Source organism: Microtus ochrogaster, chromosome 4 (assembly GCF_000317375.1).
Source record: "Microtus ochrogaster isolate Prairie Vole_2 chromosome 4, MicOch1.0, whole genome shotgun sequence".
Classification (NCBI taxonomy): domain Eukaryota; kingdom Metazoa; phylum Chordata; class Mammalia; order Rodentia; family Cricetidae; genus Microtus; species Microtus ochrogaster.
The window spans coordinates 65,667,617-65,685,385 of NC_022011.1; the positions used below are offsets into that span (position 1 = coordinate 65,667,617).

General features: G+C 45.3%; 1 protein-coding gene across 4 annotated transcripts in view; it reads right to left on the minus strand.

Annotated features, from left to right (window-relative positions):
* The window catches only part of Cacnb4 (calcium voltage-gated channel auxiliary subunit beta 4), a 264,280-nt gene that overhangs the window by 137,623 nt on the left and 108,888 nt on the right, over nucleotides 1-17,769 (minus strand). Inside the window, exons 1-2 of one of the 4 annotated variants that reach the window (XM_005346407.3) lie at nucleotides 7,805-8,120; nucleotides 5,714-5,873 (exon numbers count right to left, since the gene is read on the minus strand). The exons of 2 other annotated variants lie outside the window; for them this stretch is intronic. In XM_005346407.3, coding sequence (XP_005346464.1) covers nucleotides 5,714-5,719 — 6 coding nt within the window. In that variant the 5' untranslated portion in view covers nucleotides 5,720-5,873; nucleotides 7,805-8,120. Of the gene's footprint in view, nucleotides 1-5,713; nucleotides 5,874-7,804; nucleotides 8,161-17,769 lie in introns of those variants that run through there. One more of the 4 variants, XM_005346406.3, reaches the window with a different exon arrangement.

Below are 17,769 nucleotides of genomic sequence, written 5' to 3' on the forward strand. Positions count from 1 at the left end.
GTGCCAGTGAATGTCACCATCGTGCCAGTGAATGTCACCATTGTGCCAGTCAACGCCACCATCGTGCCAGTCAATGCCACCATCGTGCCAGTGAAACACCTCCGCACAAAGTCCAGACCTGCAGGTTAGAACCTGCGGTGTTTGGGTTGTAGTAAGAGGGCATGGGCTTAACCCCCAAAATAACCACAAAGAAATTGTATTAATTAAATTAATGCCTGGCTCATTAGCTCTAGCCTCTTATTGGCTAACTCTCACATCTTGATTAACCCATTTCTATTAAATCTGTGTATCACCATGTGATTGTGGCTTACCGGCAAGAGTCTAACCTACGTCTGTCTCAGACAGGAGATTCATGGCGTCTGCCACACTTCCCTTCTTCCCAGCATTCTGTTCTGTCTACTCCGCCCACTTAAAGGCTGCCCTATCAAAAGGCCAAGGCAGTCTCTTTATTCAACCAATGAAAGCAACACACAAACAGAAAAACCTCCTGCACCATTGGGTGGTACCTATGAAGTCACCTCTGATAAGCGAATAGTAGTATAATTACAGAAACTAGACTTTCTTATTTTCCTATCATTATCCCCAGCATGGAGGTTTTTCAATACATAGTATAGTACTTGAAATTTTTTATTGTTATGTGAAGTTGTTAATAGGTTTCATTTTTTTAAAGTTTACATAAATTTTGCCTTGGGATTAAGACAGAATTTCCAATAATTTCTGAAATGGTCCTGAATATACTTATGCCATCATACTATATGTTTATGAGAAGTGAATTCTCAGCATTGATAATTATAAAATCAAAATACTGGTCAACTCTGTCCTGTAGTATCAAATATTCCCCTAAGATTTGATTGTTTAGTAAGTTATTTTATATGTATGATTGCTTTGCTTATGTGTATTATTCTGCACATGACAGAAATGAGTGCACAGACACATGAGTGTCTTGTCCTGCAAAGGCCATAAGAAGACATTAGATCCCCTAGAACTGGAGTTAAAGACAGGTGTGAGCTACCATATGAGTGCTGGGAATTGAACCCAGGTCCTCTGAAAGAGCAGTCAGTACTTATAACAAATGAACCATCTCTGCACCCAAAAAGTCTGTTAGTTTGTTAGTTTGCTTGCTTGCTTGCTTCCTTCCTTATTTACCTATTTATCTATTTGATTATTTTTTTTTTACATATTTGATTATTTGTTTGAGAACTTGGCTGTTCTGGAACTTTCTATGTAGACGGGGCTGGCCTTGAACTCACAGAGATTCATCTGCCTCTCTCTCCTGAGTGCTGAGATTAAAGGCATGTGCTACCATGCCTGGCTTAATTCTTTGTATGAAAGTAAACAGCTTTCTGACCCAGTGTCTGCAGTTATACAGATTTTTGTAAAGACCCTTATGGGGAAGACCATCACCCTTGAGACTAATAGAAAATGTGAAAACCAAGATCCAGGTTAAAGAGGGAATTCCTCCTGATCGGCTAAGGCTGCTTCTTGCTGGTAAGCAGCTGGAAGATGCCATATTTTGACTTCAACACTCAAAAAGAGTCTACCTTTCACCCTGTGTTGGGACTTCATGGTGGTGCCAAGAAAAGGAAGAAGTCTTACAGCATTCTCAAGAAGACTAAGCAGAGGAGAAAGGTTAAATTGGCTGTGCTGAAACACACATTGAAATATCGTGAGAAAATAAGGTGGATGAAAATGCAAAATGAGCTGCCTTTGTTAAGAGTGTCCTGATGGAAGTGGTGCTGGAGATTGCATGGCCAGTCACTTTGACAGACATTACTGTGGCAAGTCATGTCTGACTTAACTTCTTCAACAACCCAGAAGACAAGAGATGGTATGAGTTAACAAAACAGACAGGAACTGGAACAAATTTAAACAAGTGCCTTCATCTAACTAATATGGAAATTTGATTTAGTCTTTAATGGATGGTGAAATTATAGGTATACCAAAGGAATTGTTTTAGTACTTTCTGAAATTTGTTTATCATTGTATGTTCATGATGATGTATGTGTGGGCATTTGGGACAGGCATAGGACAACTTTATGGCACCATTTCTCTCAATCAACCTTTATGTCGTTTCTGAGAATTGAACTAAGATCATTAGGCTTGTTCACTAAGCATCTTGCCAGCCCAAAAAAAACTGTTTGAAAATAAATTATTCATAAATTATCAGTAAATTCTTAAATTGTGTATCTACATGTATTTATATACCTATAAAATTGGTTAAAATTTTCCCATGTAAAAGGGGGCCTTTCTCAGTCAGCTGGTTAAAATTCCTGTTTTCACAGCCCCATGGCTGATACAAACATATTAAAAAGCATTTAAGTCTGCCTGTTTCTTAAGCCGAATAGAGATCTGTAGAGTTTGCTGATCTAATTTTTAGTTTAACTCCACTGATATGTGAGTGAAATCACGACGTGACTACTATTTGAAAGGACAAGTGGGGGAGGCAAGACAAGATGAAAAGGGATAACCAGTGCAGTCGCCTCCTCTATTCCTCCTTCCTGCCTTGCTTACCTGGAGAAGGGATATTAAAGAAGAGATGGAGACCAGAACGACAAGGACCATCAACATAGAAATAAGATCCAATGGAAATGGAAGACTAATTGCAGAGGGAAGCTGTGGTCCCCTCACTTTGTGATGGGTGTGCAAGTTACTGCTGGCTTCAGACTGAGCATCACACAGAAGTCTGCCACAGGGTGATGTGGCATTTACTGAGGACATATAATTGGAGCCATGGTACTATATTCTAAAACTCTGGACTCAATCGTGCTATGGACATGAACTGTCCCTCAAGGGGCTTCTTTGCCAGGTGGTGGACTTTGAGGAGGTGGATGGATTCTGAGGACTCTTATCTATTAATAGAGTCATGGGTTCATGACTCTATGGCATTTATCAAGAAGTGCTCAAAGAAAGAAATTTAGACCTACTTGGAGGAACTAGGTCACAGAAGCTATATTCTGGTCCCTTCCTGTCTTCCTTTTTCTCTGCTTCTTATCTACCACGAGATGGAGAAGTTCCTCTCCCACACATTGCTGCTACGGTGATATTCTACCCAAGAACATGAAGCCAAGAACCCTCCAAAACCTTGAGCCAAAACCCACTCCTTGAGCTGTTCTCACAGGCACTTCAGTCATACAATGCAAAAATAATTTCCCATGACTCGTTATAAACTAAAGAAATAAAAGCTGCACCTGAACAGGGGTGATGGCTGATATACATACTTCCACCTGCCACCCCAAAGTAGAAAACTAACAAGAAACTAGCAGGAGGGGAAAATTCACGGGTTCTAGTCAAATTTAAGGAATTTTTCTTTTAGCATCACAACAATTTAATGTGGCAATCATTTCTAAACATATTTTAGAAACCATCCTTTATAGAAATTTGATTGAAGAAAAGGCTGTGCTCACTCACCGTTTACTTCACAGACCCTGGCTTCCCACCGCAATAGCTCAGCTGAGCAAAACGACTGCATTCCTTGGTCAGATCGCTCACACAAATGCTAGGGATGCCAAAACCCAGCCCTTAGACACATTTACAAACTAGGGTTCTTACTCTAGAAGTGGACCGTGAAGACTTACTGCCCCAGAAGGGATTCGCTGAGCCGCCAAAGAACAGAGGCCTTTGGTTCAGTTGTTTCCAAGAGAAATCCACACCTTAGTGTCTCTAGAACATTTTCCTGAAGACCCTTAAATACATCAACCCTCAGTTTGAAGTTTATCTTCATCCCTAAGAAGCACAAGGACATATCGTCATACACAAAACAACTTCGCGGCACCTTTAAAAACAGTAACCCTTCTTTCTGTAGTAGAAGTTGTGGCTTTTCAACCGTCTTGCGTATCTTTCATCACATCAGCAGTGGTTAATCTTCCTTCTCCTAAATTTCTATGGTAAAAGCATCCCACTGAATATCAACCATCAGTCAGCAAAGCATGAAGCATACCCATGTGTGTTTGAATGTGATGTATGAGATGGCACAGTATACACACACATGTGGGGGCACAGACATTTAGATAAACAGACAGAGTTATGCAGCTTATTGGAAACAAATAGTTTGAAAAATTAATATGTTGTTACCCTTAGAACAGTGCATAGTACATATAGATTTAAATACATGTTTTATATGTGTATTTCAAGATAACATACATTATAATTGGTACAACTTTCTTTCACCTTATTTTTTTACCACTGTAATCACTCTATTTACACTGATAAGTACTTTATATCTCCTTTGTGTGACTGAGAATATCTTAAGACTGTTTCCCTCTGTAATAAAGGCTTTAAATTAAGGCCTGATCATCTTTCTCCCTGAAAATGACCAAGCCATCTCCTTTCAAATTGAAGCATCTAGAAATGGAAGAGCTTGGGCCTAAGACACCAGCTCCTCTGTACAGCTAAGCCTGGCCTCGCTTTGCAAAGTACTCTGAGAATCCATGCTTCCTTGAAGAGCATTCAGAATTCTACGTGGCTGTGCAAAGCACTGCCTGCACTGGCTGGCTCCAGGTTTAGCATGCTTGGTATTTAGTCCGGTGAGGACAAGACTCAACAGACTAGAACGTGACACACAGTAGCACGTTGAGAACAACCTATTGACACGGCTGGGCATTGACAGCCAAAAATAGCACGACACAGTTAAGCAGTGATTATCTGAAAAGTAGTGGATCTCAGGTAACCTTTCTGCTTTTTGATTCTGCTTATTCATTCCTATTTAAAAAAAAAAACTATGGTTGTTTATATAATAAGCCACCAGTACCTGTATTATAGACACTGGAGCAGTAAAAGTAGGGTGCTGGGTCACACGTACACAGAAGCCAATGACAGCCTGTATACATGAGCCGCTGTGAGAGGCCCAGTGTCAGCACAGACTCGTCACGAGGACAAACTCTACTGTTCATGTTAAAGTGACCCGCAAAGTAACGTGGGGCTGTGGGCAAAGCTCAGAGGTGGAGTCCTCGCCTGGTTTGCACCCTCAGAGAAACCGAAATTGTGAAGTAACGTGACAGACAATGCAAAATCTCCTACTCTTATGAGAGACCTTGCCGAGGCCACTGAACAGGTTTTTCATTTTTGTTGTTGTTGTTGTTGTTGTTTTGTTTTGTCTTGTTTTGTTTGTAGTTTGTTATCACTGGGAATGATCCTGGCCCTTGACTACCTTCCTGAAATCCAGAGCAGAAGCTAACCGACTTGCCCAAACAGGCTCCTCGGGACTAAAGAATCCAATGTGTCCATACTAAACTACGTTCCAGCATGCTTCTCTATCCTTTCTTCTGTGTGCAATAAGAGACCCAATCCATAGTCGTCCATCTAGGGCCCTAGAAAGATAATTTCCACCTGTCCGCCAGACTCTTCAGAAAAACCTCCCACCACAGTGCCAAAATCTTCCAGGTCCTGAATCTGAGATGTGCTTGCAGTGCACATGGATTCTGTATTCTTAGAGTAAAACATCTGTCTCTGGGAGAGATGCTCTGTTACAGACTCACGGCATGAACACGCTGACTATTAGCGTGTCTGACATGCTGATATCCCTCCATTCACCCCACAAGGATCTGCAGTAGCACAGAAGGGTGGGGACTCCCCAGCCCCCCAGAGGAAGTGCCCTTTTGAGCTCTTAGTGCCTGTCAGTCCTCAGGAGGCAGCTGCTAGGAGCGAAGCCTTCCATACCTATCCGGCCGGACCGCGCCACGAGCTCGGCTTTGATCTGGGCAAACCCCACACTTACAGCCATAAATGCATTGGCCCTGAGAGGGACTGCCGAGGATGTGGCACTCCAGGTGTGGCTTTATCTGGCACTCCACCGGCTCAGCTATTTGGGCCTAGTCTTCTCCATTGGCTTGAAGCTCTGTTCACACCATCTTGGGTAACACATCACATTATTCTTCCTTATAAAAACAAATAAACTCGAATGAGCATCCAGGGTCAGGTCAGTCCTCTGAACATCTCCGTATTCCCCTCTGATGTATGTGCCCTGGTTTTCATCCCACCCCAAAAAGGCCTCCGGGACTCTCAGGTGAGAACTGGCCTTCCTTCACGCCTCAGCCTGTCTACCTGTCCCCCTTCCACAGATGCACACCATCCCCAGGAGGCTCAGCCTGCTGGCCACCACTGAGTCACTGGGAACACGGCATTGCAGTACTGAGCACTACCCGCCAGCAAGCAGCTCCAGCCGCAAATCAAGCCACCCTGCAGGAAAACCAGCTGTCCTGAGAGGCTAGACCAAAAGGCCAAACAAATGTTTCTGTACTTAAATGGCTCCCCTCTGACCCAGTGCATCTGAAATTTAGACAGTTCTGGAGAACAAGGAGCTGCACACATTAGTTCCTAGGCGACTCGGCTGCTCGCAGCAGCTGGCTTCTGACAGCATTTCGGGCAGATGAGCAAACAAACTCCAATCCACTTCAAAGCGACACTGCCCGAGTCCAAAATCATGATCAAAAGGAAAACTTACAACTCATGAAGGCATCGCATGTTTTATAGGTGAGTGTGAGGACAGGGCGTAAGAACTGGCAAGGCCCCAAGGAACCCGGCTGGGAAGCCGGGGGCTAAACTCGGGAGTTATCTCTTGCATTTCTCAACGCTACCTGCAAGAGTGAGCCTTCTTGGCTTCAGCCCCCACGTTACAGACTACACTCCCTTGCAATACACTGACAACCTGGTCGTTCTGAAGCACGCTGGGCGAGATGCAGAGAGAGTTTTCAGGAGAAGAAAACTAGAGTTAGAGTTTGGGCTCACACAGACAGGAAGGAGAAATGGAGAGCTCAGTGAGACCCGAGGGCTGCTGTCTGTCGTGGATGGCAACTGTGATGCGTACGTCTACAGTGACGTACGCCATAGGGTTCTTTTTTCTGTTATAATCTGTTTATTGGGTGATTTAGCCAGAGCACCTTATATAACACGTTCCTGTTCGGAATGTGGCAACATGCAAGGCATTGTACTCATATAAAATTCAGATCCCCCCCCCCCCGACAGCATGTCCCATGGGCCAACTCTGATCATCCTTCCTTGCGAGGTTTCGATGTAACCCATGCAAAAACAGGTGCTACCACCAACAGTAGTAAAAAGACGAACCCAGTCATGGGTTTTAACCTCAATGCACATTGTACATACAGCATACTATGCTACAAATTCGGGATTGCAGAAAAGCATTCCATCCTGACTGGAAAACATTGCAGGGGGCTGAACTATCAGGGGAACAGCCTAACAACAGTCCAGTTTTCTAAGACCAAACACATGTAGTTCACTTCGGTCTTCCAGGACATAGTACGGGGACACCACCTACCGCCTGCTGCGCTGGAGTATTGTGTGCACGACCCTCGCATCTGATTTCCTTAACAAAGCAGCAGCAGAAACGGCTTGTTGGGCCAGTAAGCACATAATGAGACCGCCACAGCTGAGGACCTCCCATTCATACCAGCTTAACAGTGTTATTATATAATGAATGAGTCTTTCCCGTGAATCCTGCGACTGGGGAAAAAAAAAAGAGCACTTTCTGCACAGTTTAAACCAGTCTGCACAGTTTAAACCAGTCTTCAAGGGGCCGTTACCCCTCGTGAATCAAATGTGGCCCTGGTCACACAGAAATCCCAACAGCCTATTCTCGTAGGTGGCTTCGCTAGCAAGTTAATTTCCCTCTTGCTTGCCATAAATAATCTCAGTTAGCCGCAAACTACACAGCGAACACACAGCTGCCAGCAGGCACCCCAATGCTGTTGGCTTTCAGCTCCATGTTTCCTGCGTTGCCTGAGAAATAGGAGGGGGAAATGGGAGGAGGAAGAGGAGGAGAGAGGGAACCGGCTATCTATGAAATACTTACAGCCTCCGAGTCTTCAACTCCATGCAGGTACAAACTGTCATACATGGAGGTCTGACAATCCACAGCACCTCTTTTAAGGCAAAAACAAATCTGCTGCAGAAACCACAGCCAGAGCTAAAAAAGAAAAAGGCCTCTTTGGAAAAACTGCTCCTTGCCTTATCAATCCCTAGGAATTTAGCAGGCAAGATGCTATTCATTCACATCCCACAGGGTGAGGTTATCCCCAGAGGCAGTCCAGACCTGGCATTTTATCTGCCTCCCCTTATACAGAGCATAAGAAGCAAAAGCCTTCCTCAACCACAGACTGGTGACAGAGCTAGGAAAGCGGCCTCTGATTGGCTCTGCTTCCCTGCTTCAGTCAGCTGAAGAGCGTTCCCTGGGAGAGTGGAGGGTGACTCCAAGCATCCTATCCAGCATAGAGATGCTTCCTGTTTCGCCCGGATCGTTAGTTCCACAACGAACACTGAGCAATATCGAAAAGGCTGCTTGAATGTTTAGAAAGGAGGGTTATCAGATATTCGAAAGACAGGCGCTCATCCTCTTGATTCAATGTACAGATGGAAGAGGAAGCAAAGGAGAGATTTTATTTTTGACTATTCATAGAGACAGGCATGCAGATACCAACATCTGTACTTTTTGTGGAGGTGATTTAACTGAAAAAGACACTAAGTCATACAGAAAATTGTAATCTCAGCGAAGGGAAGTAGACAGGATACTGAAGGAAAGATCTCTGACATTTCTATAGGAAAAGTTTTCAATATTTTCCTCTCTCTCTCTCTCTCTCTCTCTCTCTCTCTCTCTCTCTCTCTCTCTCTCTCTCTCTCTCTCTCTCCCTTCCTGGCAAGATAACGCCTCTGTGTCAGTAGTAGAGTCTGGAGAGGAAGCCAAAAGCCTCCCAGCTTTTACATGCAAAAATCAAACAGTCTTTTAGTTCAATTTGTTCAACACTCCTCTTTAAGTAGGAGACTAAGGTTTTGCTAGAACCCTTTGTCTGCTTCCTGTACACAAACCTTTAACAGTTTGGAAGAGCAGAGAGCATCCCCAACAACTCACCCAGGAAGGTCCAACTCCCTCCTACTCCACACCATACTCACACCACCCTAGGGCAACCTCTATAATGGGGTCACCCGAGATGAAGTTCCCCTACTTACTTAAGGCTGCCTGCTCACCAGTAACGGACGGCAGCCTGACCCGGTAAAAATCTACAGCTCACTCTAGCAAGAACCCAGTTACATTTGGAAAGATTTTGGTAAGGGACAAACATCATTACTAGAGGAGCTGCAGACACCACTGGGGTAAGAAATAACCCAGAAACCCCACCTCGGCTTTGCCACTCCCTTGCCAGCTGACTTGGCCAGTCAGTCCTCACCTCTGTGGGCTTTAGTCTCTTTAGCTGTGACACCGAGGAAGGAAAGAACTCAGAGAATGAACTTTGCAGGTCTGAAGTGCAACATAAACACTTACCAGGGACAACCCTGCTTTGTCAGCCAGAAGGCATTGGCTGCAATTCCTGGGCACTCAGCAAGGAGTCACTGGTCCAGACCTGGGGAAAGAGGTCAGTCTCCCAGCCATACATCTCTGAAAAGCCTAAGACTAGAGCAACAAGCCGAGCCATCAAAGGTCACCCACGAGCTACCAGATAGGCTAGCACAGCCATTCTTCCAGGTCTGGGATGCCCCAACCATTAATGGCTTTCAGCCATACTTGTGCATCCAAATGCCTAATCACTTTCAAATCTAAAAGGATGGCAAGGCGACCTGGGTCCTCCAATCTCCCTAGATGACAAGTTCACAAGGATATTGGCTTCGAGTCTGTGCCTACCCAGAAGACAGCGGGAGAGGAGGTAGGTGTGTTCAACAGATTCTACACAAAGAATCCTGAGCTAGCTCCATCTGCTGCCAGATGTGTGCTGGTGCAGGATGCTGGCCAGTAGACCGCCCAGCTCCCCTAAACTCCAGATTGCAAGAGGGTTGGGCCAGAGGAATTCAAAGCTCAAATCCATGTGTCAGATTGGGTTGTATTTTAATACAGTATTATTAAGTTTTTGAGAATGGCGTACAATGTATTTCATCATTCACCCCAACTCTTCCAACTCCTCCCAGATCCAACTCCCACCTCCCCTAACTTCAGGTTGTGGCTTTAATAAACTTTTTAACTAGTGCCAAAAAAATGTCTTGGCCAGAATATGCAGAAAGCCAAGACATGGTCTTTCTTTCCTTCTCAAATTCCCCAAGATAATTCCTTCCTTTACTGCTTCACCTGAGAGGATAGCCATTTCCTGATTACTTTTAAACAAGAAACAGTTAAAGAGAGAGAAAAAGAAGTTGTCTGCTTTTAGAAACAACCAAAGTGGGTGAAACACTCCCTGCTGGGAAACTGTGCGAGGATCCGCTGCTCTTCACATCTGGCTCCCCTGTGCACTGTCTGCTAATGCTGTCGCAGAGCCTAAAGGCGGGGTGTAAAGAGCAGGGTCTTGCTTCATGAGTGACTCATACGACAGTCTGCCACTGGACTCCGGGCAGGCTGGTCAGGACAGAGGCCCTAAGTCAAGTGCCCTGGCTGTGTTACTCTGTGTAACCCCACACCCAGCTCTGGAAGGGCAAGAGTAGATGTGTCCAAGGACCAGGCTGCCTCTGCCTGCTTCCTATGAACCAGAGACAAATGTTGAACTCGGAATCTCAAGCCAATAAGGGACCCCAGAAGTCACCCAATCAAGGCATTTTTTCCCACCCAGAAAGGATAAATTGCTTTCTTTTAAAGCCTGTATTCTATACATGCCTTCCTTGACTTGTATTATATGTAATTTAGAGTGTTCTCTTCTTCCCCTGGCCCTGTCCCCACAAATGACATAACCAGCTTTGCTCTTTCTGCCTCTCCGTCCCTTCTGTCCCCTTCTTTCTTCTGTTACGCAGGGTCTCACTCTGTTGCCCAGCTATCCTTAAACTTGAGATCTTCCTACCCTGCCTCATGAGTTCCAGGTTTAGAGGCTCACACCATCACGATCGATTATCCTCTCTTCCTGCTCTCCTTTCTGTTCGTGTGTGTGTGTGTGTGTGTGTGTGTGTGTTTGTGTGTGCATATGGGGGCCAGAGGTCAATAGAGTTATCTTCCTCAGCTGCACACCTTTTTTTTTCTTTTTTTAAAGAAAGTGTCTCTCACTAAACTGCAGAACTCACCAGTTTTGCAGGCCTGAATGGCGGCCACTTTGGGTACCTACTATTTCCCCTGCATCCCAGCTCTGGGATTACAGATACACACTGTATCTTTCATATGGGTGTTAAGGATCTGAATCTGGGTCTTCACGCTTGTGTAGAAAAACACAAGCCACTTCCCCAGCTCCCCAGCACCCCAGCACCCACCTTCATGATGAAGCTTTCAAGATAGTGAGAAGTGGGAGCATGTTCCCAAGAGTTAGCGGTGAAGTAGAGAAAGGTGACCATGGTTGGGATGAGGGAGAACATCCTGTGCTTTCCTACTTCCTCCATTGGGAAAAGTGTCTAATCAAAAACCAGCTAGAGGCCAGTAAAGCAGTGTAGGTGTCGGCAAAGGTGCTCGTATTACAAGTTGTGAGACCTAGGTTCGATCCGCGGATAAAGGAGGAAGGAGAAAACTAACTTGCACCCATAAGCTGAGAGCTGCAAACTGAACAAGAGACTGGGAAGTCTGCCCCCTTCGGGACTAGAACCTGCCCGAACTACAAGTCACCCAAAGGTCTCAACCCAGTGCTTGAATAGATCCCACAGTGCAGATAAACCTTGAGGAAGGACTTGGTTCTAAGACTCCCTAAAGGAGAGAAACAGAAGAAAGAAATTGGAACTGCTGATGGGCCTGGGAAGTGGCCATCTCTGTTCTCAAAGGCTGCCTGGCTTAGAAGTTCTGAAAGGTCCCCCAAAGTTTCCTGTTTCACACCATCTCAGGTCCCCAGCATTGGATGAAGGAGTGCAGCAAGGCTATCAGGCTCAAGTTCCAAGAGCCAAATTTCCAGGATGTCCCCCACAGCAAGACGTTCGAAAAAACCCAGGACGGTACCTTCATGCTTCTGGCTATGAGTTTTCCAGGCTGAAAGGATAGCAGGACCACTTCCTCCTGGTGAGCTCACTGGGACACCCGGAAGTTTGTCTTACAGTGGTATTTCAGTACCACACCTGCCTCTTACAATTGAGTGGCTTCCAAACCAGTGAGCCTCCCCGCAGAGACTGTCACAAATGGGAGGGTGCTCTCCCGACCGGGTTTCTCTAGCACACTTCCTTTTACCTCGCCATACATGCAGTGGCTCAAGCCAGAAGCTTCTACACCAAGGTATCTCCCGTAGGCTTCTATGTCTATAAACCCTGCACGGTTCTCACAGAGCTTCGCCTTGGTGTTTGACAAATGCCTCAACTGACTGGATGAGCTGAGGAAACGGCAGGGCCCAGACCAAACCACCTGATGTGGTAGGACATCATTTTTTCCACTTTGTCTTTGTTGGCTTTAGACAGGGTGATCTGTGAGAAGTTACTTTTTTTTTTTTTTTTTTTTTTTTTTTTTGTCAGAGCCTCCGTTTATTAGAGATGGGGTACAACTTATATAGGGTATGGGGGTTGGGCCACAGGGCTTACTTTAGGTCTCATTAGAAGTTACTTTTCTTTACTGAGCCCTGAGGTTCAGCAAACTCAGGGGTTTGTCAGAATACAGAACCAAGTATTTTTGTCTTCTGTTTGTTTGGTGAGGCTGGGAGAGAGGAACAGAAAAGGTGATATGCTACGAGCTGTGAGTAGCCACGAGCAGGATAGTTGGAGTAGTTTTAGAAGCAAAAGAAATTGATACCCAAGTTTTTTCAGTCAGATTTCTCTGAAATTTAACTCTTCTAAGTCAACGTAATTATATATTCTATGGCAGGACTCTTGGAGGTCCTGAAAGAGGTTGAGGGGTAATGTTTGGACCCAGCAAAGCCAGCCTTCCTGCTGGCCCATGAACTGGAACACAAGCATGATATCTTTGGCAGGTTAGCCCTGGGAATACACTGCTATTGTGTCTGCATTTGTGGCCTGCTGGCTGATTTTCTCCTTTTCAGTACCGTTAGAATTCTGCACAGCACTGTAAGTGTTAACACCACAGCTTTGATTCTTCCCTGACTCCCTCAGGCAATGTGGCAGAAAGGAGGATGAGGGGAAAACAAAATTTAAATCCTCATATTCTGCATCCAGCAATATTTGCTATCATCTGAGTTTGTCTTCAGCCTCGCTACACAGGCATGGCCTGGAATCCTCTGGGTCTCATCTGTAACTGCAAGGTAACAAATGGTCCTAGAATTAACGCACTAACGTGGGAAAGACACAGAGGCGGTAGAGTGGACAAACTGGTTTGTGTTTAAGGTAAGTAGAACAGAAGCAGGGTTGTGTAGACTACCACCTGGAAGGCCCACACAGTGCAGTGTGGGTAAAGGCAGTTGTTGGGTCATGCACCTGCACTGGGTGTGTCAATACCTGCCACTGTGTGACAGGGTCATAACGGGAGGTTATGAGGATGACAGCGTATCTCCACGGGCCTCATCCCAACTAGGCAATGCCGAGTTACTCTGCCTTTCTGTGCCTCACTTCTCTCGCTTCCAGACTGTGGATCAGACCAAGGTTCTTGTGCAGGTAGAAGAGGCTCGTAAGGATGCCAAGCACAGCCTCAGGGCTCCCCCCGTGTACGCTGGGCTGCTGCTGTGATTATTCTCACTCTCAGCCTGGGCTCTGGGGTAGCTTTCCTAATGTTTGCACCTGATACAGGGCCTGATCCTGTCAATCCCCACGTAGGTCCCTGGGCTCAGTCACCAAAGCTGAGGCTGGCATCCTGCCTCCTGTTGCCCTACTTAACTTCATGCCAGCTCCTTCCGGCTGCCTACCTGCTTGATCTGGCCTGGCTGACTGCTCCTTATGCTAATGTTGGCATGCTCGCTGGAGCGCCTCTACCTCCCAGCATTCACCACTCTCGGTGCCTCTGGCGAGCCCTCTTGCTCTCCAATTAACCTCTCCAATTGTTTGGTGTTTTATCACCACACCCGCCCCCTCAACCCGATGCCCAGAAAATCACCCTCAGAAAAGCCCTGGAATGAATGCTACTGACGGTCATATCAAGGAGGCGAGAGGAGAGTGGGAAGGACAGACAGAAACAGAGGTAGCGATGAAGAGGCAGACACTGAAAACTCCTGAGACACCCCAGGATGAATATGTGGACCAGCTCCCCTCTTCTTCCCTGTCACGTTTGATGGCTTCAGGAAAAAAAGACTTCATAATTCATAAAAGAATGAGTGAAGGTAAGGCATATTAAAAAAAAATACCTGTGGCCTACTCAACTTGCCAGAAAATGACAGATTTCCCATGTGATTGACATATTACTCAGAATCTCTCACCTTCTCAAATTTCTGCTGGGGAAAGAAAAAAAAATCCATCGCTTGGCAAAAACATTCCATAATGCCGCAATTTTCATGAAGGCGACAGTCTTTATTTTCCAAAACAAACCTAGGAGATTAGCACACTGGTCTCCTCCCTGTTTCCTAGCCATTGTTGACCCAGTGTTACTAACACCCCGGTCCAGCTTTCCGCTGGTGGTCACTGCTGCTCACAACCACAGGAAAGACTGGGACACTAAGATCAAGACATGGCTATGCCTCCCCCGCCCCCACAAAGACAACCAGAGGATGACAGCTACCACAGATATACCAAAGCAAGGCCTGGACCATGGAGATGGCTACAATCAAAGCCCTCACCTTTTGAGAAACACTGATGAGGAATGGGAAGTAATTTGATTCCTTTATCTGCAAAGATTCAGCAGGAGTGGGAGGCAGGAAGGGGGCAGCCCTGCTCCCTCAGCAAAGCTGAAATGAATCAGCTACCGATTCCAGGTCTGCTGGGAAGGATACATTTGGTTTTGGTTTTGGGTTTTAAGGTAAAATGTATGCCCTTCATTTGAGGAAGAGTTTTTCTCTCTGATTTGATAACCAACCAATAGCAAGCATCCATCCATTCTTACGAACCACCCAATATCTCTTCCCCAATAGATAGATAGATAGATAGATAGATAGATAGATAGATAGATAGATAGATAGATAGATAGATAGATAAAATCAGATTATGCTGGCTCCTATCAAAAATCTTCTAATGCCTTCTCACCATTTTGGAATAAAGACCCAAATCCTGAAAATGGGTTAGCATGGTTCCTGCATTTTTTTTCCTCTTGGATCCCTCATTCTGCACTCTCTCCCCTCTACAGCCAACCCAGTATCCTCGGACACACCCATGTCCATCCACCACTAGGCTTTGTCCATCTTGTCCTCTTACTGTGAACTGTACTTCCTCCCAGGAGCACACATGTATGAAAATGATGACCAGTGTCTATAACCTGTGAGTTCCACGGTGTTTTAGTCAGGGCTCTACTGCTGTGAAGAGACGCCATGACTGTGACTATGACGATTCTTATAGAGGAAAGCATTTAATTGGGGCTGGCTTACAGTTCCTGAGGTTTAGCCCATCATCATCATGGCAAGGAGCATGGCAGCACACAGGCAGACATGGTGCTGGAGAAGGAGTTTAGAGTTCTACAACTGGATCCGCAGGCAACAGGAAGAGAGAGCCACTGGGCCTGTCGTGGGCTTTTGAAACCTCAAAACTTACCCCTAGTGACACACTTAGTGACTCCAATAAATTCATACCTCCTAATCCCTTCGAAGTCCTACCCCTCCTGATAACTAAGCATTCAAATCCATGAACCTATGGAGCCATTCTTATTTTTTTAATTAACGAATTAACTTATTTATTTATTTTACATCCTGGTCACAGTTTACCCCTCCTACTCCCCTCCCAATCCCTCCCCCAACCCAATGCCTTCTCTGTCCCTACCACCACATATGGGAAGAGAGCCTACAGGGTTCCATTCCTCATCATCATCCCACATAGCATGGTATCTTGTACGTGACTGGCTTTCCACAAATCCAACAGTTCACGACTGCCTTGAATCCTTGACCTCCTCTGCACCTTGACTGCCAAAACAGTGCAATGACCAACAAAAAAAAAAAAGTTTACAAAGTAAAATGTGGGGGTTTGATTTGTTTTTAGGTTTTTGGCTTCGTGGTATCTCTTTTAGCTAAGGTAACCATGAGTAGCTCTCACCAAATTACTTTTGTGCTCTTGCTGTGAGGTAGGGGACATGCTCAGATCAAAATGTTTATAAGTCAAATAATCACTGTTTGGCATTCAAGTATTGCTTTAGCAACATCTTTGTTTCAAATAAAAAAAATGGCTGACAATGTGCCCGTGGAAAGGGTTTGCAGAGGGTTCTTGTTTATTGGTCAGGCAGCTGATTGATAGAGACAAGATTTCAGACAAGATCTCATCAACTTGCGTGTTTCTATGCCTGCCTGCTGATATCCCCTCTGCCTGGAAGACCGACACCTACACTCTTCCACCCTAGTCCCTGGCTTTTTTTATTTGGTGAACACAATCCTTCCTTCAGGTACAATGTAAATGTCACAAAGACCTTCTCTCACAGTTAGACGGTACTGTGACCTTATGCTAAACCCTAACATCCTCCTGCCTCCATAATCCAGGCAGCCTCATCTAGCAGAGACTGTGTGGAAGCATACAGAGAAGTGGATGAGCCAGGAATGTGCAGGTCAATTTCAGGGCTACTCAGGATTTAGTAAACCAACCACCAGCTGGAAAATCTGTGTCAGGAACTTAGATCTGAACTGGGCCTGCGTGAGCGTGTGAGCTCTTCTTGAGTAGATGTGCAGGTGGATGTCGGTGAGGGCGAGAAGGGAGGAATGAGATAGGGAAGACGATATTTCCCAAAATGAGATTGTGGAGAAACACTTAATTCCCTTTGGGGAAGAGTGCCACGCCACCTATCCCTCAAAAGCAAACACTGTCTTTGGCATCTGAATGCCTTTCACTGACCCAGTGCCTAATACGGTGGCAGGTAAATGGCTGAAGTACAGAAAGGCGGTAGAGCAAAGCTAGTGAAGGTAGCACGACAGAACTCCCAGGAAGGAACGTAGCAAGGAGGAGACAGTGAACCTAGCTCCACGTCCGAGCATTGGGTTCTCCACGTGAAACCCTAACTCCCTTCCCCTGCCTCTACTGCACCAGATGTTGACTGTGCTCTAACCAAAAGACTGGGAACCCAAGTCGTACGCATAACGCCCACACCATGTCTAGAAGAGGATAACGGCCACACCACCACATATTCTTCTGCCTGTTCCTTTAGACGAGGTGTGGACAAAGCAGTTTATGGAGGACCTCACATTAATCCTGAAGATTTAGCAGGATAATGAAACTTCTACATTATTAAGTGAAAGATATTTTTATTATCGTAGGATAAATTCTGGGAGGGGGAGATTTTTTTATTGCAGCAACTCAGTTTAACTAAACCAGCTGTGAAGACAATGAAAACACAGAGGGTATTTGAATGAGACAAAGGCAATCCTAAAAATAGACCCAGAAGATAAATACTAGACTTAGGGAAAGGTAACTCACTAGGTTACGTCATATCCTCTACATTTTCTTTAACAAAAAGCTAAAAATGTCCCCAGAATGGTCACCAACAGCAAACCCTCCAACTGCCCACCATCCACATCAGAAACAGGATGCTTAGCTTGTGTATTTTCTGAAATAAAAAACAAAATGCTGTGCGCTATACACACACACACAGAGAGACAGAGAGACAGAGAGACAGAGACAGAGAGAGAGAGAGAGAGAGAGAGAGAGAGAGAGAGAGAGAGGAGACACAGACAGAAACAGACAAGCACACAAAAATAGAGAAAGAGAGGAGACAGAGATAAAGACACATAAAGCGAAATTTTTACAAAGCCCAAATAAATAAGCTCAGAGAAGAGCTTTGGCCGGAGCCCTTTAGGTAGGTCACCACAACGAGAGATAGTCACCACTTTTTTGCAAAGCCCTTGAGGACTTGCTGGGAGAGATTTGGGTTTTCAGTATTACTTC